The sequence below is a fragment of the Alligator sinensis genome, unplaced genomic scaffold (genome assembly GCF_000455745.1).
Source record: "Alligator sinensis unplaced genomic scaffold, ASM45574v1 scaffold506_1, whole genome shotgun sequence".
Classification (NCBI taxonomy): domain Eukaryota; kingdom Metazoa; phylum Chordata; order Crocodylia; family Alligatoridae; genus Alligator; species Alligator sinensis.
The window spans coordinates 250,277-274,524 of NW_005842215.1; the positions used below are offsets into that span (position 1 = coordinate 250,277).

A 24,248-nucleotide genomic window follows, 5' to 3' on the forward strand; every position below is an offset into this window, starting at 1 on the left:
GGGGGGGGGGCTATGGCAGACGCAGGGACAGGCGCTGCCCAGCCAGGGCAGAGCAGGGCCTGGGACAGAGCTGGGAACAGCTCATCCAGGAGCACGAGGAAGGAAAAGGGGTGGCTTTTGCTGCTGGTGCACCCCAGGGAAAGCATGGAGGATCATGTGTCCCCTGGATGTGTGCGTGGCAGAGGGCAGGCTGCCACTGGGGGCTGGGACAGCACCAGGCTCTTCCTGGCAGGGGGTCTGGGCCAGAGTTGAAAATGAAGCAACAAACTGGGAGAAGCAGTACATTAGTTCGACCTGGCTCCACAGCGTCCATATAGATTGGGCGCTTCAGCCGGGCTTTTTTGGTGCTTTTATCTAATAGCTGATTCAATCAGCTATTAAATAAAAGTTCCCAAAAAGCCCCACTGAAGTGCCAGATCTATACAGACATTGGGTAAGCCACCTAATGTGATGTCTCTTCTGGGCATGTGCTGGGCTCAGTGCAGGGGCATTCAGAGTTAAAAGTAAAGCACCATTTGGGGGGGGGGAGGGTTATGTCTGTAAGCAGAGCATAATAGTTATAAATGGAAATAAACAAATCAAGACTCCATGGCCAACTTTGACAATCATTTTCTAAGTAAGAAAGAATGTTGTCACATCATATTTAGCCATAAATTTTGCTTTTGCTTTTTGGAAGCACTAAACCATCTTAAAATCTTTCAGTTATTAGTTTCATAGTTGAATCTCAAATAGTGAAGAAAACCATTATGTATAAAACATGTGTTTTTCATTCCTACAGTTCCCTCTCCTGTGAAAAATATGCAGGTCACTGTCAAGACAGACACGATTGATGTTTCATGGGAACGTGGTTCTGGGAATGTGGATCAATACAGGCTGGTATTACTGGATAACGAGAAACAAGATCAGGAGATTAAGCAGGAGGAGCACTTAACCTCCTACACTTTTTCTGGACTTACAGCAGGACACCTGTATAATCTCTCTGTCATAACTGAAGCTGCAGAGCTGGAGAGCTACAACTTTAAACTTGTTAGGACAGGTAGGATTTCTCAGAACTGTTGGGGTATTTTAATGAAATGGTTAAAAGAAGCTAATTCATTAGAACCACAGCTTTTACTGGGAACATAACTTATTTGACTAGGCATTCACTTAGCATGTGAGAGACCCAGGTTTGAGTTTTTGCTCTCTAAGTTGCCTGAGTTTGCCTGTCAAAGCTTTTTCACATTATATGAATATAAATAATGAGGTCAGAAAGACAGAGAGACTGACCCTGGTGGATAAGATTCTATCCTAAAATGTGGAGTTAGGGACTCCCTGAATGCAGACTTCCAAACAGAACGAGCAGGACCTTGAGCCTGAGTTCTCTACACATCAGGTTAGTGCTCTAAGCACTAGGTCATTGGCTGTTCTGGGGTGTGTGTCTGTTTCTTACCCCAAGATTTCTGTTTACCCCTGATGTGAAAAGGAAGAGGTTTGAAATCTTGAAAATCTGCACAGTATAGGGAAGCATTTCCTCCCCAGCTCTAGCAACAAGAAACATCTTACATTTTAGAACAATCATAACTGAAAACTAGGGGTGCACTGATAGAGATTTTAGGAGCCGATACCTATATTCGATTTTTAGGAGGCATATCAGCTGATACCAATCTGATTTCCCATACAGCATGGAGAGCAGCCTCCTTCTGGTAAGTCCATTGTGGTGGAAGGGGAGCGGGGAGGGAAGGGGCATGGCGGGGTCAGATCAAACAACCCCCACTTCCCCCCACGGTGAGGTAGGTGCAAGGACAGGCACTTCCCACCTGGGGTGGGGTGGGGTGGGGCACTCGTCAGGGGGCAGGGGTGGCTTCTGCCACTGTGCACACCCTGGAAAGGTACGGGGGGTGAGGTGCCCCCAGATCTGCACAGGGTGGGCCAGGTGGGCTGCAGCTGTGGGCTAGAGCTGGGGCTGCACCAGCCTCTTCTCAGCAGGGGTTGGGCTTGGGGCAAGAGCTACAGAGGGGGCTGCAACCACCCCAAATTTCACTGTAGCTCCCTCCCACCTGGTGCATCTCTTTCCAGATCAAACCTGCTGTGCCGGGTGGGCAGGCAGCAGTGGCAGCACTGTGAGGAAGCTATGGTGAAATTTGGGGTGGCTGCAGCCCCTCCATAGCCCCCGCCCCAAGTCCTGCCCCTGCTGAGAAGAGCCTGGTGCAGCCTGCCTGCCCCACCTCACGCAGATCCGGGGGCACATGCCTCTGCTCCCCCCACTCCGTACCCTCTCAGGGTCTGCGCAGCAGTGGGAGATGCTTTCCACCCTGGCTGGGCAGTGCTTGCCCCCTCCCTCACTGCAGGGGGGGTGATATGCCCCCCCTCCATGCCCCTTTCCTCCCCGCTCCCCTTCCACCAGAATGGACTTACCAGCTGGCGGTAGCTCTCCACACTGCCAGGCTCTGCTCCTCGCTGCCTGAGTATTGCACTGTGGCTGCAGGCACGCGCAAGCATTTATTGGCCAAATTATCAGCCCATTGAGCTGATTTCCGATACAACCAATTGTCTTTATATCGGTACTGATCCAATATTGGACCAATGTATCGGTGCACCTCTACTGAAAACAGTATTTTGGTGCAGTATCAAACTACAAGGTGTTTAATTTTGATCCCACATAGGCCAGTGTAAATTAGGAATAAGTGCCATGAAGCTGTGGTGTTTAATTTAACACTTGCACTGCTATATCATGAGTCTTGAGCAGTGTGTGCCATGATTGGCTTTTACAATCAAGACTTGCCACATCCAGCACAGTTTGGGGATCACCGCTTGTGCTGTAAAGTTTGAGTCTCAGATGGGTAAATCCCTGTCTTTTCTGGTTTACGTGAGTCAGTTTCTATTGCCATTGTCACCCCCCTCCCCCTCGCTGTGCTTGGCAGCATGAAAGTGCTCACGGCAGCCAGCTGTGAACTGGATCCTTGGCCATCTTGCCTTGTAAAAGCCAACCAAGAGAGAGATGATCATTGCTGGTGTGGGCTGTCAGTGCCTCCTTTTTGGAGGGCAAGGTGTCAGATATTCTTACATCTGCAGTTGTCCAACCCCTACTCAAGAAGTTATCTCTTGATGCTGTCTGCTCATCCAGATATTACCCCATTTCCAACCAACCCTTTTTGGGGAAGATTATTGAATGGGTGGTTGCCTGACCACTCCAAATGTATCTGGATGCACTCTGTTTCATAAACACTTGTCAGTCTGGCTTTTGCCATGGGTAGCGTTACCATATGTCCCATTTTAGCTGGGATAGTCCTGGATTTCAGAGGCTGGTCCCAGCCAGCTGTTGGGAATTATAATGGGCATCCCAGAAACACAGGGGCACAGGGCACAGTCTGGCTGGGACTCAGAGCAGCATGGAGCACCTTGCAGGTGAGCAGGCAGGCACCACAGCTTGCCTAGCACACAACCCCATCCCCACTGACTTGTGAGAGCAGCTGGGCGGTAGGGGGGCAGTGTACCAGATTTCCTGGATGATGTCCCAGATTTCTGGGATTTCCATATGGTCAGCCTAGCCCTGGGTGCGGAGCCAGATTGCCTTCATGGCCTTGGTCAAATGATCTTTTCTTGGAGATCAACAGGAGAAATTGTATCCTGCTGATCTTACTTGATCTCTCAGCAGCCTTTAATACTATTGACCATGAGGAACTGATAAAGCATTTAGGTGTCCTGGTGAGTATTTGTGGGACTTCTCTAAATTGGTTCTTCTTTTTCCTAGCAGGGAGGTCCCACAGGGTAGGGATGGGCGAGTGCTTATTGTCCACCTTTCCTGGGGAGTCCCTCAGAGGTCCTTCTCACCCTTCTTCCTGTTCAATGTGTATGTAAGATTGCTGGGTGAGCTCATGCAAAAGCTTGGAGTGAGGTTCTGTCTGTTTGCTGATGATACCCAGCTCTTTCTCTCTTATCTGCCCTGGACCCCACTGTCTTGGTCCTTTCCCAGTGCCTGGTATCATTTGGGTCCTAGATGTAGGTGATCCAACTGTAGCTGAGTCCACACAAGACAGAGATGGTGGTGGTGGTGGGCAGACTGTTTGACCTTGCATGCATTGGATCACCTAGTGTTGATTAGATTCAGCCTCCCCTTGTCACTCAGGTTTGCAGCTTGGGGGTGCCACTGAATCCTCTGCTGCAACCTGGACCATCATGTGGTAGCGGTGGCTGGGAGAACCTTTCTTCAACTCCATCTGGTGAGAAGGCTGCAACCCTTCCTTTCAGATTAGGATCTAGCCACCATCATCCATGCTTTTTTAAACTCCAGGATAGATAACTGCTGTGTGCTTCACATGAGGCTGCCCTCAATGACCACCTGAAAGCTGCAGCTGGTACAGTATGCAGTGGCCTAACTTCTGAAGGGGTTTGGTCACCAAGAACACACAACTCCAATGTTCCAGATTCTGCACTAGCTCCCTATAGCTTTCTAGATTCAATCCAAATTTTTGACCTATAAGGTCCTAAACAGCTGGGTCCTACATAAGTGCTTTCTCTCTTATACCACATTGCAATCCATGAGATCAGCCAGAAGCAACCTCCTACTAGTACCAGCTGTACCCCAAGTTTGCCTGTCTAAAACACAAGAGGTCATTCTCAGTAGCTAATCCTCAGATCTAGAACTCCCCCTCTTTGAGGCCCACCAGAGCCCAAATAGTTACTAAAAATACTGGAGGTGTCAGATGGATTTGCTCATCCTGTGTTGCTATAGTAAATGCTATTAATAGAACCACTTTTTAAATTAATGATCTTAAATATGAATTTACATATGAATTTAAAAATTCAAAATGCATAGCACAGTACAGAAGTAAGGGGTTTTGTGTGCTCTCTAGGTTAAGTGTTTTGTTTTCTTTCTCGTGTTTTTTTTAGCCCCAGCAGAAGTGTCAAATTTGATGGTGACTAATGATGGCAGCTTGGATACATTAAAAGTTGCATGGAAAAGGCCTCCAGGAAACCTTGATTTTTATAATATTACACTGTCTTACCTTGGCTCCATTAAAGAAACTAAAACTTTACCACCCCAGGTTACACAGACTCAATTCAACAAGCTAACTCCAGGATGTCTTTACCATGTTACTGTCAGCACGATAAGTGGTGAACTAGTCACTGTTAAGATGGCAACTGGCAGGACAGGTAAGTCTTCTCCCCCAGTAAAAACACTGTAATTGCCTGCTTTTATTTGTCTCATTGCCTAAACCATGATGTAGAAGATCATGTTGGAATAAATGTTTGCTTGCCTGGCAATATAAAATAAAGAGTTATGTCTTGCTCTTATTCACAGCAGCTGGGCAGCCAGTAGTCAGAGCTACAGTGCCACCCTGTGAGTAGGAAGCAGTGGTATATGCTGTAGTTAGGCTTCAGTAACTGGTTGAGCCTGTAGCCAGGCTGTTCAGCACCTATATATCAAATTACTTTTGAGCAATTTTGTTATCTTGAGTCTAACCCCGAGCAGTATGTAAAATGACACTATAAGAAATGGAAGTGTTCACGCAGAATTTCAGAGTGAAATTATTTAAAGAACTATCAACAATGTATAACAATATCACTCTGACCCTTGCAAATCAGACATGTGCAAATCATTGGGCTCAATCACTGCAATTCTAGAGTTTGTTTATATACATTGGGATTGATTAATCAATGTTAAGATACTCAGGGACAGGATGAACTGAAATTTAGTATTAAGTAGGATCTTGACCTTAGGCACAACTCATTAAGTTAAAGCCTTCTTGACTGCCAACAGCTCTGACTGAGCACAGCACATAGCATTTTTGGTGGTAATGGGTTATTTTTTTCTTTTTATGCATAGTGTCAATTTTTGTCAGCTCATGCTTAGCTGATTTTTGAAACAGTCTGCAGTAGTTGCCCCACATTATTATTGACCATGACCATGCATTACTTACATTATACATATCTTGGTTCATGATAGAATTTAGATGAGCTCTTGATGCTGTCTCCCCAGCCAACTATCATTTGATTGCCAGTCAACCCTTTTTGGGGAAGATTATTAAATGGGTGGTCACCCGACAGCTTCAAGTGCAGCTTCCTTAGATGAGGAAAATTTTCAAGTGGATGATGAGTACAAGTATAAACTGAAAATGGGCTGATATGTATCTCAGAATCCACAAGTACAAAAAAAACCCTGTAGAAAGTTTGTACATATTTAAAAATAGACAGATTAGAAGAACGTTGCTAATAAGAGAAAAAGATGAAACAAAACTACTCTGTTTTCATGAGTGTTATCCCAAACACAAAAAATGTTGCTTTATGAAATAAAAGAATCTGTGTGAAACCTTGAGCTATTTTTACCTATTACCTAGAAAAGACATTTTTAACATGTTTCAGTTAAACCTCCGTGGCTCAGTTTCTCTAATTCTTATCACTCCTATTGTGATTCAGTAAGCTCCTTTTAAGCACATAATTAGTCCCACAGATTTCACATGTCTTAAGTACCTTATTGAATCTAGGCCAAATATTGATTTAGCATTGGTAAGATAACAAATATGGGCAAATCTTCCATTGACTTAAATAGAATCAGAACTTAGCCTTCCACGTATAAATGTGCTACAATATTTACAAAAGTAATGCATCCATCTTAATGTGTAACTAGATGATGTAACTCCTATTTTTGATGTTCCAGTTTGTGACATGAGGACCATTTTCAAACTTTGGATATCTACAGTTAGGGTTTTTAATAAAAGGAGCCACACTTTCAAAACAGTTTTGGGTCCTGAGGAAGGATTTGGGAGCCTGGTTTTGGCACTCAAGGCTAAACAGATAGAAGGAGCCAGTTGTTCTCATCCTTGTTAGACTCAAGGTACCCCTCAGAAAATCTCTCTTCTGAGCTCTTAGCTTTCACTTGATTTTTTTTCACTACAGAAGAATAACAGAGCAATTCTTCTATTACAAAGGACTCAGAAAGACCACAATAGGTCAAAATATTTTTAAGACTATAGATTTCTATTTGAAATCTCTGAGTTTATTTTCTGAATTGTGTTTGCACACATAAGTCCCTCAGCTTCAACTAGAAGGGTGAAAAGTCCTCTCCTCCTCAGCATAATGTAGATACTAGGGATTGGGTTACTCTCCTGGCAGGACGTATATGTGGGTTTGATGAAGACCTAGAACCCAGATCTTTCATTTTTCACCAAGTAATTTAACACTAGAATGGCGTATAGGAAGTAGCACCTACAACAACCCACATTCCTGACCACCACCAGCCCTGGCTGCTGTGTTTTTGGCTGAACTAAGTGTCGTTGGTGTGTGTGAGACGCTAGTGAATTGGGCCCTGAAAGGGACTTAGGCACAGAAATGCCTAGTTTATAGTTTCCAAATGGCCTTAGGCATTAGATCAGCACCAAGCTGCTTAGCTCAGGTGAGGAGGCAGTACATCTGAGTATGCACAGCAGCAAAATTTTAGCTGCCCAAGTATTTTTTACAGGGGATTGCTTAATACTTCAGCAGTGGTTGGGCTGTGAATCAGGTTTCAGCGCTGTCCAGTAGTGTCTACTCAGGGGGAAAAAAAATACAAAGTCTCTCTCTTGTTTCTGTATTTCAGTTCCCCAGAAAGTTTCCAATCTGAAAGCAAGTAGTGGTGGTTGGTTGAGATCTCTGAGAGTGAGCTGGCTGCCCCCTGCGGGAGACTGGGAGAGGTACAATCTTGTGCTTCTGAACCTTTCCACTGTGCTGCTAAACACTACCGTTGAGAAAGACCGAACAGAATATGTCATCCATGATATAGGACTCATCCCAGGAAGACAATATGAGGTGGCAGTCATAGTGGAAAGTGGAAATTTACAAAATGCTGCTCATTGCAAGGGCCGAACAGGTCAGCACTCTTATTATTCTGTTCATTTGAATTTTCAAAATATTCAAGGGGGGACTATTTTGGCAGTTTGAAAAAAAACAGATATGGTGCTTATTTATTAGGAAATTCACAAGTGAATTTCACTAAATGATTCACAAGAAAATTGCTTTTACACGAACATTACAGGTAACTAATTTTACTGGTGTGGTTATCTGCCTACTGACTTTGTAAGCGAAAGAACAAATACCTAGATCTTTGTTATTAGCTGCTCGCTGGCTTTAGTTATCTTAGGATACCATGTCCAGTTGTGGTGTGGACAGTGCTTGAATTTTCCCATTGAATTTCAGCTGGTCAGAAAATGGGGATAAGTGATAAAGCAGTGTAATTTGGACTTATTCTGCCTTTCCCGGAGACCCAGTCTTGTGTAAATGTGGAAAGCATTTGAAGTGAAGTGAGTGCAGTTTAGGTAAGCGAGGTTTGCATGTAATGATTCACACCACTTTTACACTAATATAACTCTGTTGGCTTCATTGAAGGAACTCCTGTTTTGCTTTGTGAAGGTAGAATTAGACCATGAGATGTAACCGAGTGATGTACAAACAGCTTTGTATGAGAACTGTTGCCAGATTTTGTTCATTATTGTAAGTCTATAGTATTAGTGGAGGTAATCTTCATTTTTACTGATTTAGCTGCAATAAATCTAAAGGAACTAATCTTCCCTGGCTCAGCTTATTCCATGGGTCTGGTTGGGCAGCAGCTCTGCAGAAAAGGACCTGGGGGTTACAGTGAACAATAGGCTGAATATGAGCCAGCAGAGTGGTCTTGTTACAAAGAAGGCTAGTGGCATACTGGGTTGCATTGGTAGCAGTGTTGCCGGACAGTCAAGGGAAGTGATTATTCCCCTCTATTCAGCACTGGTGAGGCCACATCTGGAGTACTATGTTCAGTTTCGGGCCGCTTACTAAAGAAAGGATGTGGACAAATGGGAGAGAATCCATTGGAGGGCGACAAAAATGATGAGGGGGCTGGGGGACATAACTTATAAGGAAAGACTGAGGGAACTGGGCTTATTTAGTATAGAGAAGAGAAGACTGAGAAGGGACTAAATAGCAGGCTCAACTACCTCATGGTGGGGTTCAAAAGAGGATGGAGCTAGACTGCTCTTAGTGGTGGCAGATGACGAAACAAGGAGCAATGGTCTTAAGTTGCAGCAAGGGTAGTTTAGGTTAGATATCAGGAAGAATTTTCTCACTAGGAGAATAGTAAAACACTGAAACAGGTTATCCAGTAGAGGCGGTGGAAGCTCCATCTTTGGAGGTTTTCAAAACCTGGCTAGACAAAGCCTTGTCTGGGACGATGTAGTTGGGGATGGTCCTGCTTTGAGCAGGGGGTTGGACTAGATGACCTCCTGAGGTCCCTTCCAACCCTAACTTTCTGTGATTCTATGAATATAAATATGGGACCCATTTTGATTTCACTGTCTCTGGAGCAAACCTATAGTGATTTCTTTGAAGTTAACTGAACTTCACTGATATAATTGCAAAGTGAGAGAGACTAGGCTTTCACCTATGAGACCAACTTTAATGATGAATACTCTACATCCCTTTACACGCATACACCAACTCCTCAATATGCAGATAGAAGATAAAGTTCTCTCATTCGTTCTACTCTATAGGTGGAATCATCCCATTAACTTCAGTAGAATTCCTTCAGAAAAACACCAGGGTAAGAATAGAATGTGGACCTAGGCACATACCTTTCATATTTATTACAGCCATTTTCCAATACTAATTCTTTATTTCCCTGTCTAGGACCCCAGATTCAACAAGGCAGTTAAATCTATGCTTAGATTTAAAAGGTTTCCTCCTTCAAAATATATGTTCCTTGTTAGATTAGAGTTTATCACCATTCCCTCAATAAAAGTGTTACTCCATTGGGAGATATCCTTATATCCCATTAACACAAATGCAGTGTTAGATTTTTTCCTGATTCTTTTCAAGTGTTTTGCCAAGATGTGGCATGTATATTCACTGTAAAGTCCTTTGCTCATTGATATATTCATTGCTATATTTATGTTCTTCCCTCAGCTCCACATCCCGTTCTTCATCTCCGTATAAAGCATACCAATGAATCTTCACTTAGTATTATGTGGGTAACCCCTGTTGCAGAATGGGACAATTATGTGGTTTCATTGGAAGATACTGGTCTTACTGTCAGAAACAAAGCTCTTGCAAAAGAAGCTAAAGAATTCACCTTTGCTGATTTAGATCCTGGGAGAAAATACACAGCTACTGTCACCAGCTTTAGTGGGGATTTAAGCAACTGGACTTCAGTAGAAGGAAGAACAGGTACCATATTATCAGTCTGCTTTAACTTTTGTGAATCACCATCACCAACTGCTTGCTATCTTTGAATTGACTCAGGAACTTGTGTGCATTTTCTCAGTAGAAATGTCACATTTCTAAAACTCTTTTTATGTATGTAAGGTACTTTACAGTATATTTCAGAACATCCTTTCTCTTCTCTGCCATTTGCCAACTCTTTCTGGGAAGGATATGTAATTCCTAATCAAAACTGGTTTCTGAAATATGGATGTTGTGTCTGATCAATATGTATCCGCATGAGGCTCCATATAAAAGGCCCATTTTTACTTTCTAAGGGAAGTTCACCTTTGGAAAAAATATAATGGAAAAGTATTGCTTCAGGGGAAAATTTCAAGTTTGGCAGGCAGAAAACATGTATAACCTTCAAAATATAGTTTGAATTTCATGCCCTTTTGATTCTAAAACCTCTGTCTGTTCTCAGGATGAAGACTGCTGCACAAGTAAAATTGTAATCCTTTTTGGATGCTAGTATGAAAATGACAGGGTGCTAATTTTGTGCATGTGTACAAATGTAAATCATATATGTCACTTTGCTTTTCCCGACTGATGTGCTCCTTAATGCATTCGATGTCTTAAATTGTAACTGCAGGTGGACACAACCCTGAAAAAACCATACATTGCAGTTAGTCAAATCAAGCCTACAAAGCTTGATAATGATCCCTTGTGAAGCTTAATAAAGTGTTATGATTCTTTTGAACAGTAAGATGCTTGACTTCAAACTTCATTTATCGATTTTGTAATTAAAACTGAGATTTCATTCCCTTCTCTTTTAGGCACCCCGTCCTTGAAAAGGTGAATGTCACACCTCACTTAGGCTGAATCTATTTTTTGCAATCAAATCAGGCACTGGTTATAAAGTATCAAACTCAGAAACTTTGGTGTTTACTTTTGAATGTACCATATAGCTGAGACCTAATATTCTCTCAACCTTATCAACTTCCAGGATCTACTAGGTTTGCAAGTATATGTTGGAACGTAAAGGTATTCCCACAAAAATCCTAGTAAGGTCTGAATAGATAAAAATAGCCTTTTGCACAAAAATCCAAGCCTCACAATGACAAAGCCCACACAAGGTTGAGAGGAAAAGTTCAGAATCAGATTCAAACTTTTCCAAAGTTCAGTCATGTTTGAATATAGGATTTTGGTTCTGACCACTCTTTAATTGACCTAATCTGATCTACTTTTAATAAGTACATTTTTAACTTAATCTAATTATATTTAATATCACTAATATAATGATTACCGTCAATAGAATTATTTCAGTGGTAATTAGAAGTACAATTAGATGAAAGTAGGTGCACATTAAAAATAGATTACGCCAAATTATTTTGGAACCAAAGTCCAATAGTTAGTATTTTAGTACTGAGATTGATATTAGACAAAATAGGAAGTCTGGACCTTAATTTTTCAGGGTTTATGTGTTTTCACACATAGGAAGGTAGGACAGTTAAGTCTGACTGCCAACCAAGGCCAAAATGTTTCCTTATTTCAACCAAATTTTGTCAAGTTTTAAAAGGTTAATTTGAGCTTTTGTGAAAATTTGGTCCATATGTTAAGCCAGGTGCCATTTACTTTTGTCTATATAGGTCCACCGTATTGTAACAAGAATGGCACTCTATCATTCAGCTTTTGATAGTAAAAAATGAGTGCTCTGAATTTTTTCCATATCAAAACAAATTCAAGAAAGACTAGTAACATATGTCTCAGTAACTCAGAAAATTACAGAATTGAAAGGTGTTTCCTTAGCTAAGTCCTCTTTTTGTTTGTGGAATTCATTTGCCACTGAAAAGGAGCAGGTGGGTGGGAGAATTCTAGGCAAGCACAATAGTCATCACATAAACTATTGTTTTTTAAGTATTTTGTTTTTATTTTAATGGTATTTATGAAATGCGGTCCCTCCCAGGCTTTCAATCTTGAATCATTTTAGTCTGACCTATTAAAGCCTGGGAGACGTCTCAGTGCAGTAGATGGTTTCCGATGCACCACATCCCATCAGACAGGAAACAGGACTGGGAGTCCACAGTTAGTTTATTTTTAGGCCCGTTGAGTCTGTTTGTAAATTGAACTGCTGCTTTGATGCATTTCTATAGTGTGACTGAACTCTGTTTACTTGGGGAATTTTTTGTCTTTGTTTCTGTTTACTAATATGCCATTTTCCCATTGCAGTTCCAGCTCAGGTGACTAGCCTAACTGTGGAAAACCAAGGAGCAACCAACAGTCTGTTCACCAATTGGACAAGGGCAGTGGGAGATGTTGAGTCATACCAAGTGCTGCTGATTCATGAAAATGTAGTCATTAAAAATGAGACTGTACCCAGTGAGACCAACAGATATCACTTCCATTCCCTGAAACCTGGAGGCCTCTACTCAGTGGTTGTGACCACAGTTAGTGGAGGAATATCTTCCAGACAAACAATTGCAGAAGGAAGGACAGGTATAAAAGGGGAGAAGTTTGTGCTCCACCCCCTATTTGTAAATTCTTTAAGCCTGAACTCAATATGAAGAAAGGTTTTTGTGGTTAAAGTACTAGATCAGCACTGGGTTTGCTGCTAGATTTAGCCAAAGATTTCCTGTGTGTAATCCTGGACAAGTTACTTAATCCCTTGTCCTTCCATTCCCTGTCTCTTGCCAAGATTCTTGTGAATTATAATGGCTCTTTGTGATGCCCTTCACATAGTACAAGGATGCGAAACATTCAATTCAGAATCTTTTGGTTTAATTCTGCACCTTTCAGGAGCCAGAGAGACCAGCAACAGTCTTCTGGATATTGAATTACTTGGAAAAATATTAAAGCACCAATACAAATTAATCATTTTTTTTAATTTGGGAAAAACAAAAATTCTGTGATTTGACTCAGATGTTTCTCATGAAAACAAAGACTTGTATTTGCAGAAAAAAATAATGAAAGACAGTGAGAAAATAGAACTCAAAGCTTTAAAAACCAGAAAACATTCTTAAAATCTTCCAGTGCTATTGACTATGACAGAATATGGGCCACCAGAGCCTCCACAAGTGTACATCAGCTTCAGTTCAGTGGAGTGTACCAAATTGTGCCTGCTAAGGTTCTGGCACATTCAACTTACAGTATTTCAGTAAATACTTCTGATAATTACATGAGAAACTGACCAGCTCTGACAAGGTGAAACGCATGGGCACAGTTTGCTTCACTGCAAATAAATAATACATGAATATAAAATCTGATCACTAGAGGGCAGAAAACTACTGATAATTAAATATATATGTTAGCTGGGCCTTTGAAACAACTAAAGTATAAGTGGTTATTCATACTCATGATGAATGATGCTTTGTGAGCATAGCAATATTCTGAGATTTTTGAAGTGTCACCATCAGACCTTTATTCTTACTGTCACAGATAATTTCATTCAGTTTCCTCAGAAACTCAGATGTTTGCTGTGCAAAACTTCCTAGTCCTGAATAAGAACCCTAGATTTTAATTTTTCATAGTCACGTTCTATATATGCCTGTTACCCTTAATAGGAATAAGCTATATAATTCTCTTTTTTTTTTTTTTTTTTGTTGCATAGTTCCTTCCAGTGTGACTGGAGTAACAGTGAATAACTCAGGTCGGCGTGACTACCTCAGTGTTTCCTGGCTGCCAGCTACCGGAGATGTAGATAGCTATTTGGTAACACTCTCTCATAACGGCCAGACTGTTCAGACTCTGACCATTTCCAAATCCTTCAGTGAATGTTCCTTTAGCAGCCTCACTCCTGGAAGACTCTACAATGTGATGATAACCACAAAAAGTGGGAAATATGAAAATCATTCCTTCAGTCAGGAAAGAACAGGTAAAAAGGACAGAAAAAAGAAGCTCTGTGTGAATTCAGTCATATCTCTTGTTCAGTCTTTTGCAGTGATCCATCTTAGCATTAACACCTAACCAAAAAGTATACCTGAGGGTTGTGGGTGAGAGGGTTAGGTCATAAAACTACACTGCTAAAGAATGAAGGCCTGATTCCCATTACCCCTGGGGCTGTAGTACATAGTCCTGAATATAAATGAGACTCAGGCCTACTGTTCTTACCTCTGTTGAAGCCAATGTTGAAGCCTCAATTGACTTAATGGGAACAGAATTTAGCTCACTGCATGAGAAGGAAAAGGCGGACACAGAGTAATTACATGGTAAAGCCAACCTGAGTGAGAATTAATTTGTGGTTTTCAGGAGACCCAGAATTTTAATCAAGTATAAGTGAAAGGATAAGGAGCTTTCAATTTTGTGAAACATCAGAATCTAATAATAATTTGACAGTCCTCATGGTGAACTGAGCTCAGATGACAGTTTTTGGCTCAATAATTCTTTGCCCCAAATCTTGTTGTTTAGCCTTTTATGTACTATTGTTTGCTGTCACTGTCCAAGCGGCAAAAAAACCCACAAAAACAGGTGCATAAGTGAATAGAGAATGGAAAGTAAGACTGAAAATATTTTATCATATAAATGATAAACTCCTTAACTTCTTTTTGAGCTCTATTTAAAGAGGATGTAACAGGCACAGGGGGTTTCAGAGAAGAGTGACCAAATTTATTAAAGTTGTGGGAAGAATTGATATGAAGATATTTAAAAGAGTATTAAAAACAGTTTAACTGGGGAAGTATAAGAAGAAAAGGATACAGGAGATAGGTATACAAATTAACAAAGGGTACAGAAGATGGCATGCATTTTTAGTCTTTTCACTTTACAGAAGAACAAGAGAACAGTGAATTAAACTGAAAGGTAGCAAACATAGAACAAATAAAAGGACATTCTCATCCACTCATTGCAAAGTCAATCTGTGGAACTTATTGCCACATTACAGCCTGAAGACAAAGGTCCAGATCTCATTCTACCTATTAGGCTCTGAAGTGCAATTCTATCCCATCCTACTCAGTTCCCTAAAACCCTGTTAATACAAAAGGGTGGGTGGATCCTCCTCCTCTTCGCCACTTTTTGTACTTTAATCTTATGGCAAAGATGAAGAAAGTAATAGATTTTTTTCAGGGACTCGAGCAGTCTAGAATAGGATCACACTTAGGTGCCTACATCTATATGGTGTCTAATAAGTGGAACCAGGATCTGACTCAAAGACTTCAGTAGGGTTCAGCAACAATGTTGCCCTTGTATATGGCTAATAAGAACAGATGGTGTTAACAAGAATTAACCCACCCTTTCCCCCATCTCCTCTTGGACCTTCATGCTAAATGGCATAACCTAACCTCTAATAGGGTTTAAGAAGAAACTTTCTCAGTGGACAGTCAAGGCCATAACTTCCTGATGTGTAGGGATTTATTGCATCTTCCTCTGAAGGATCTGTTTCAGATTACCCTAATCCAGCATAGTGATTGTCTAGCCTTTTTAGGGTGTTCTGTGTAACACTAGATGCTGTTTTGTATCCCTAATTATTTATTTTCTTTCTTCCAGTACCTTCCAGTGTTCAAGGAATTGCTGTCAGCAATTCAGCAAGAAGTGACTATTTAAAAGTGTCCTGGCTGCATGCCACTGGAGATTTTGATAATTATGAAGTGATCATCAAGAACAACAATGACTTCATCCAAACAAAAAGTGTCCCCAAAGATGCAAATGAATGTGTGTTCAGTAAACTGGTCCCAGGGAGGCAGTATAGCATCACTGTTAGCACAAAGAGTGGAAAATATGAGACTATGGAAAGGGTGTATGGAAGAACAAGTAAGTAAATACCTGGGAGAGAGTTCTAATTGGAGGGAGACATTTGTATTTACAATACACAGGAAAAAGGTGAATGATATGTTAATAGCTAACCATGATAGCTTGACTCTACAAATGGGTGTCACTGTACAAACAGGAAGTAATTAGGTTACAATGAATGTTTAAATCAAAGAAAGGAAAACTAGATGTTTGTTTTGGGTTTTGAAACCTTTGAAATGAAGATTCTGTAATGGGGTACAAGGCTAATCCATTATTTATGTTTGAAAAGCTATGACAGGCCATGCGAAGCATCACTCACTTAAAACACTTTTTCATGTAACCCATTGAAGATACAGGAAGGATCATCTATATTTGCATTATTAATAAAATTTCCTTACATATTATACCTTTATTATTATATTTAATAATATAATAGCTGAGGTACCTGGACCTCTGTGCTAGTTGTTATATAAACATATAGTCCCTGCCCCACAGAACATGTGCCTTAAATATAATCCATGGCTTTCACTAAAAGTTTGTTTGAGAGAGTTCACACCAGCAGTAGTATTTCAGAACTGTAATCAGAATAATGATCACTGAGATTTTTATCTGAGCCTCTTTTCTATTGTCTTCTCAGTGCCAGAGTCAGTAAAGAGTCTGTCTCTTAGTAACAGAAGCACAGAAGATCTGCGAGTTTCCTGGTCAAAGGCTGAGGGGGATGTTGATAAGTATGAGATTCAGCTGCTCTTCAATGACATGAAGGTCTTCCCACCCATTTTGCTTGGAAACACCATTGAGGAGTATCAGTTCACGGCTCTCACCCCGGGACGCCTATACAAAATTTTTGTCTCGACAATTAGTGGCAATGCACAGTGTTCTACTTTCATAGAAGGACTGACAAGTAAGAAAAAAACGCAACAATTAAAACCTGCCTTATGGCTTTTTCATTCAATGACCAGAGAAAAGAACTGGAAGTTCAGAAAATCCAGGCTGGGTCCCAAATTGCTTGAGCCTTATTACACAGTGAAACCAGCTGTAATATTGACATTTCTGCTAACATGACCTTACGTTAATAAATAAATGTCAAAAGCATTAACATGTGAATGTTTGAGGATAGTTGCTTAGTTGATTTTGGGAGCAGATGAGTTTCTTTTATGCCTGTTTTTACTCCTGATTTGCTTGGTGAACTTGCTTGATAATTTAAATTCTCAATGCCTCAATTTACCCACCTGTACAATATGTTTATTATCTAGGTTTCGAGAGGCTTCATGTGTTAATGTCTGCAAAAAGCTTTGATATTCTCAGAGGGAATATGTTTGTATAGTATTATTTAGTAATATTTGCAGAATGCAGATTCAATATTCTTTTGTTTTCTTTATCATTTTCCTTGGAAACATGTGGTGTTTGATTTCCAAATACAAAAAGAGAGAGAGGGAGGGAGAGAGAGTGTTGTATATTTTTAAGGAACCATATTACAAACACTCATACACATCTGTATCTTTGCTGTTATGGGAAACTGGACTGCTCACATGAGTCACATTATGCCTGTGTAAGCATGTGTCATCATGAGGCAAGAGTCCTTTTTCTTGTTGTAGTCATTCTTGATCTAAACTTTAGAATGTAATTTGCTGCAACGACAGAAATAATACCAAGTGAAATTGTTCAATGGAATGAAACATTTCTGACTGATTTCTCTGTGTTTCTTTTTATTCCAGTTCCAAGTGCAGTCAAAAACATTCACATTTCCCCCAATGGGATGACAAACAGCCTAAAAGTCAACTGGACTCCCGGAGCAGGGGATGTTGATTCCTACACAGTGATGTTATTTCAGCAAAGCCATCAGCTTGATTCCCAGACTGTCTCAAAGCATGTCTACGAGCACATATTTCACAAGTTGGAAGCAGGGGAGCAGTACCAAGTTGTGGTTCAGTCTAACAGCGGCACTTTGCACAACAATTTAGCAGCTTTTGGGAGAACAAGTATGTTTCTTCATGGATAATGACCAAAAATGTATAAAGCTTGCCCATGAGATTTACTATTTTATTAGATGTCACTACTTTTTTATTCACCTAATTTTCAAAAGTATGGGGCGACTCAGATGAGAGAAGATGTCTCTGTATCACAAGGCATAACTCTCCACTGCAGCAGTAATATGTCCCAGGAGAGATGACCTGTATCTCACCTTACCAACTGCTGCCAAAGACAGGTGCTCCATACCTAGATATATGCTGATCAGGTGGCTCTGTGGTATCCTTCTGCAGTTGCTTTCAGGACTCTGATCCCCAATGTGCTGGAGAGCAGCTGCTGGAGGTGACCCCAGGGTGGTTTCACTTGTACACTCCTAGGTCCTCTACACATTCAGGTAAAGGCATGATAGGATCTGATGTGCAATCCACACAGTCATGCTTCCTGCTATGCCACATGTGCATAGCAGGAGGAATGATTATGGGATCCAGCATCAGATCCAATCATGCCTTATTGCCAGTGTAAGGGGAGCCCAGGATTGCATTCCCGTGCTCTCCCTGCAGCTGATAAGACATGCAGCGGAGACAGCATTCCCCATGCTGCTCCCACTGCAAGCCCCACAGCTGATGAGGCTTGCAGACAGGGCAGTGTTCTCTTTGCTGTATCGTGTCCCCCCCCGTCCTCCCCACATAAGCCCTTCATCTGATGAGGCTCACAGGAGGCAGCATTCTCCCCACTCTGAGCCCAACAACTGGTGAGGTCCACAGTGGGGAGCAATGCCGGCAGTGCTGCTACCAGTGCAAGTCTTGTCAGCTGCAGAGCTGGTGGCGCAACCCTGTGGCTGGGAGCTCCTCAATTGATGGGATTCCCAGCCATGGGTGGGAGCATTTAGCCACATGTTCAATTAATGGTGTGATAAGAACAAGCTGCAAAGTTATTACAAATTTTTTGTTGAATAACTTGCTTATCATGCCATTAATTGGTTGAATGTGTAGCTGGGCCACAACTTAAGGTGTGATTAACTGGTTAATCACACCTTTAGTGTAACGTGTATAACATGTACATGGGGTCCTCAGTGTGGAGCCTGTGTAAGTGAGGCATGCTAACTGGGATATGATATTGGCTTGGTGCTGCAGAGTTGCCCAGAATTTGAGGGTTTCATCCCCCAGACCCTAAGGGAATGGACATAATGATTTCCCACAGGATAAAAGGGACAGGGCTTTATCTCATGTCTACTTCTTAGTTGCATATGTGTTCTCTTTTACTCTGTGGTTCAGACTCTAATTTCATTAAGGGCTAAGTTACCATGATGTATCTTCTCCTTACTGTGGGATAAGATCATGCATGCAGAGAGTTACTGTGTGCCAGCTGATACACAGCAAATCCCCGCTTCTTTTACCCTGTGGTAAATTGTTTTTACTAGGGTGGGAGTGCTATAGCTATGGTGGTCTAAGAAATATGCAAGAAGCAAATTTTGATTGGTAGTGTATTTTATTTTACTAACTGTAGAGATGTTAGATAAACTTTTGGCCACAAAAATGCTCAGGAAGACTATTCCTAATACCTAACATCTCTCTCCACTATATTGCTGGTTCAGGAAAATATATTACCAAACCAGGCCTTACTTCTTGTAGGTTGTTTATATATCCATGTTAGCAGTATCACTCATGTGAATAGTCCCTTTGATATGAGCAACTGTATCTGAGTACATGTTCACAAGATTGTACCCTGCAGCCCAAACTGTATCTTGGGATCTGTTAATGTATCCCCTCATGTTTGAGGAGGATCCTAAGCTACATGCTAGCAGAGCCCATTGGCCATTTGGGGCCTGCTAAGTTATATTTAGATCCAATATCTAGGGCAATACACAGTGCAGTTCAGTTGATTTAAATCTTCTTCCTTTTTTTTTTTTTTTTTTTGAGAACTTGACTTTGCTTTGAAATTAGAATTTTTGGGTGGAGTTGCTCTTGGCTAAAACACTTTTTCCCCCTCATATTTGCCTGTCTTCCATATTACCTCAATGACTTTTGTTGTTTCTTTGTTTCTTTATTAATGCTTTCATACCTTCCTTTGAAAACTGTGATTATTATTCAGACATTTCTCCCTATTCCCTATAGAAATTATCTTCTAATTTTTTTTTAATAATCCTTCCTTTGCATTCTTTTTTCTGCTGCTCAAGTGCCATGAAGTCTGGAACCTTGCCCTCCTACTCCTCTCACCTGTTCTCTTCATCTTTACCTTATTGTGCTATACTTACTTTTCATGCCTGAGGAAAGAAGACTGTAACCTACGTCTGAGGAATAGATTATAAATGCCTCAGCCATATACAACTACAGCCACAACAAGATGGCAGAAAAGAGCTAATGGCAGCACAGTCAGGACCTTGTGCCCATATTTAAATGTAAATACTATCTGATATTATTTCTCACATATGTTTGTTTAAACAAGCAATTAATTTATGTTAGGTCAGCGGCAGTTATGATCCACATACTTTGCTTTGCAAGTTTATGCTCCTTGAAACAGTGATGGAAGTATCTCTTCAGAGAACAGATTATAGTTCTCTGACACTTTTTTTTTTTTTTCCCCCAAACTCCATCCTAGGGCAGATTAAAGATGCCTGGGCTAGGTGGTTGTTTTCCACACCAGTTGGCAACAGTCCCCAAAGGGTTTGTCTTCCAAGCAAAGATAACGTAGTTCAACCTACTTCTACAGATACAAGGAGCCATAGGAGGATGTCATAGAACTTGGTTCTCTGATTTCTAGGGATTCTCCAGTTCAAGACAAGTTCAAAGTACTGGAGAGGCAGATGTTTTCTATTCCCTTGTACACTGCTGGAGAAAAAGGAGTGGAAAAAATTGTAGTAGCAATCCCCACATTTTTATGGGTGTCAGCAGAGAGAAAGCTGTATTGTATTTAACAGAGCAGTAAAACTTAAATGGGTTAGCTAGCCTTCCATCATTGACTTTCACCCTGGACACTCTCTCCAGATTTAAATTAAATCAGACATAATGAACAGAGATGGCCAAAACAATAAACTTTACTAGTGGTGTGGTAGCATGATGTATAAGGTATGAAAAGGGGGCAAGCAACCAGAATCTCTAGAAACAAGGACTTAATTGTTCATGTTTGGTTGAGTCTGCCATATGCTGCCTTTTCAGTGCAATATTCTCATGATTTTTAAAAAAGTGCTGTACCTTGAATGCCCATGCCATTAGTTAAACTGTGTGCCAGCCACATCAGGTCATTTTAGCCAGTTTTATGAAAGCAGCTGTAATTTTTAGGCCCCTCCCTTGAGGTCTCAAATTTAGGCATATTTATTTTCAATTGATCACAAAGAGAAAATGCAAGAAAAATTAGTCTTTGAAAATCAGTTTAATGTTATCTGGGACCATAATGAGCTCTAAAATGCCTTAATAATAGAGTTTTTGTATAAGTTTACTAAAGGACAGAGTTAAGGTTGTCTGAAAATGCTAATTAAGTATTTGCATGCATTAACATTCTTACCTTTCTTTTGAGCTTAACCTTCCCTCTGAATTTCTTGAATGTGTTAATTTTTGTTTTGGGATGCTTACAGGAACCCTGTAATGAAGGGGAATCCAACTCACAAACTGTGAAGTACATGTGGCCTTCAGTTGCAGCTCCCAGAGTCACACTGTGAGATGTTAGGGGTGGGGGTCTCTCCCTTGCAGCATGTGGCTGGTGCAGGATGCTGCCCCCAGTCACAGGGAAGTTGGACAACTCGGTTGTAAAGCATTTTACCCTAAATTGCTGATGAGCGCTCTTAGGTTTAACTTCATCTGAATGCATTTTTGATACACACACGCTGCATCCATGTGCCTGTGCAGACAAACGCAAATATTTTTAATGGTTGATTAACACACAGATATGTAGTAAGTGATATAGTTAGCCTCCTAATGCCCTTTCTTTAATTGTTCTTCCTAGTTCCAGCCTCTGTCCAGGAATTATCTGCCAATCATGCCTACAGCAGTCATTCCTTATTAGTAACTTGGCAGAGTGCTGGTGGTGTGGCTGAAAGATATGATATTCTTCTTTTAAATGAGCAAGGGACCATACTGAGCAACAAATCAGAGCCAGCTACTGCTAAACAACACAAGTTTGAAGACTTAGTTCCAGGCAAGAAGTACAAAATACAAGTTTTGACAGTCAGTGGTGGGCTGTTCAGTAGAAGAACAGACACTGTTGGCCAAACAGGTAATAAAACATTTCAGCATTATTATGGTATCTGCAATTAGATATTATATAAATGTATGAATCATCCTTATTTGCTGTCATAAAAAAAACTGTAAACCAATCTCTTGATATCTGTGCATTATGTCTGATTTAATATACGAGTGTGATTTTTTTGTAAAAATTGATGGAGTTTCCAGGTCATGGTGCATTGTATATTAAAGCACAATGCTAATGAGTGCCACTCTCAGCATAGTTATTATAAAAGTACCTGGATTCTTTCTGTTATCTAGCCTTGAATTCACTTTGAATTCTTAGCCCAGTGTTCAATGTGTATGTATTTCAAGCACCTCTGAACTTTGGGCCAGACCTTGCAGTCTTCACTAAGACTGCTCTTCATTATGGAAATAAATGGGAAGTTTTGCCTGAGTATAGACTGGAGAATTAGACCCACTGTGTAATATGTAAGGATACTGGTTTTCTCTGATTTAAAAACATCCCCAATTTTTGGTCAAAAAAAGTAACCCCAAATCCACATTTCCCATGATTAAAATGAAACACCACTAATATATATATTAGTGGTGTTTCATTTAAATCACAGAAAAATGTGGATTTGGGGTTACTTTTTTTTAACCAAAAATTGGGATTTTTTTTAAAATCAGAGAAAACCAGGATTCCTTGTAATATGCATATTATATATGCATAGGTCATTATTGCTAACTATAAATGACAGTATTTTCACTTTGCCTCTGAATTTTCTTGTTTTGGGAAGTTTAAATTTGTAATAATTTTGGTTTAACAGATACTTTTAGCAAAACGTTTTTATTTCACTTAGATTTCATTAATGACTAGACACGCTGACTTTTTCTTTTATATTTATTTCTGTTTCCAGTTCCAGCAGCTGTCACAAATTTGAAGATCACAGAAAGTACCACTGGACACCTGTCCTTCAGCTGGACTGCTTCCGAGGGGGAATTAGACACATATGATATCTTTCTGTACAATCCAGACAAATCCCTTCAGCACAGAGTTTCAGGGGACCAGAGCCTTGAGAAGTGTTCTTTCCCGAACTTGCAGCAAGGCAGGATGTACAGAATGGTGATTGTTACCCGCAGTGGAGACCTTACTAATGAGTCATCTATCTTTGGAAGAACAGGTAAAAGCATCCAACAAGATGATCCATCTTCAATGAGATGTTCATTAAGGACACTAATGAGCTAATCTAAGAGCCTGAAATCTTGTGCTAGACTAGCAAAACTGCTAACAGTACCCACTCTATCTTTATACATCTGAAAAGAACCTGAATTCTAAATTATGGAACACCTGATGTGAAAAATGAATAATATAGTCACATTATATTAGCTGTATTATACAAAGATATCTATGTTGTGCTAGGTACAGTATAGGCATACAGTTATAATGCAATTCCCTGCCCCAAAAGAGCTTAAAATATTTGTTAATGACAAGACAATATGGGAGCAAACTGTGAGGGGTAAAAGTAAAGAGAAAATAGGAGTGGAAGTTTTTCAGGGTAAGCACCTACTGTAGCTCACTAACTGTGTAGCCATTATCAAGTATCAGAGTTCTGTTGGCATTCAAAAAGCTAGCATTGCTGTCCAGGGAACCTGTGCCAGTCTCCCACTACTAGCATGCACCCAGAATATGAATCCCACACTGCAGACTTGTGCATGTTCATCACATCATAATATACATTGTCCTTTTCAGTTCCAGCCTCAGTTGTTAATCTCAAAGCATCTAACAGAAACATGACGAACAGTCTTTGGTTCACCTGGGGCCCAGCACCAGGAGATGTCGATTTTTATGAACTAAATCTTTATAACCCAAATGGCACACAGAAGGAAACATGGCAGAGAAAAGACCTGAGAGAGTGGCATTTCCAAGGTCTGGTTCCTGGCAGAAAATACACCTTGGTTGTAGTAACCCACAGCGGTGAACTGACTAATACAGCAAATGCCGGGGGAAGAACAGGTAAAGAACCACATAAGGCTTTTTTCTCTCTCAACTATCATGTGTTACATGTTCAATGATACATGGTAGATTTATTCCAAGATAACATTTTTATTATGTGGATTATTAAAGGCGTCAAAGAGTACACATGAGATGCTTGTAAATGATATTACCGGGGCCACCCCTGCAAGGGGGGGGTGCAAATCAAGGTGACCACCCCGGGCCCCACGCTTTGCGGGGCCCTGTGGAGCCAGACACAGCAGTGGCAGCACAGAGCCAGG

The 24,248-nt window shown here is 40.8% G+C and overlaps 1 protein-coding gene across 1 annotated transcript in view; it reads left to right on the plus strand.

The window, feature by feature from the left end:
• PTPRB (protein tyrosine phosphatase, receptor type B) overlaps positions 1 to 24,248 on the plus strand; it is an 85,341-nt gene that overhangs the window by 28,997 nt on the left and 32,096 nt on the right. Inside the window, 12 exon segments of the mRNA XM_025207989.1 lie at positions 779 to 1,036; positions 4,870 to 5,133; positions 7,556 to 7,825; positions 9,892 to 10,152; positions 12,355 to 12,621; positions 13,733 to 13,996; positions 15,604 to 15,867; positions 16,484 to 16,747; positions 17,562 to 17,825; positions 21,754 to 22,023; positions 22,892 to 23,155; positions 23,725 to 23,988. Of these exon segments, the coding sequence (XP_025063774.1) occupies positions 779 to 1,036; positions 4,870 to 5,133; positions 7,556 to 7,825; positions 9,892 to 10,152; positions 12,355 to 12,621; positions 13,733 to 13,996; positions 15,604 to 15,867; positions 16,484 to 16,747; positions 17,562 to 17,825; positions 21,754 to 22,023; positions 22,892 to 23,155; positions 23,725 to 23,988 (3,174 nt within the window).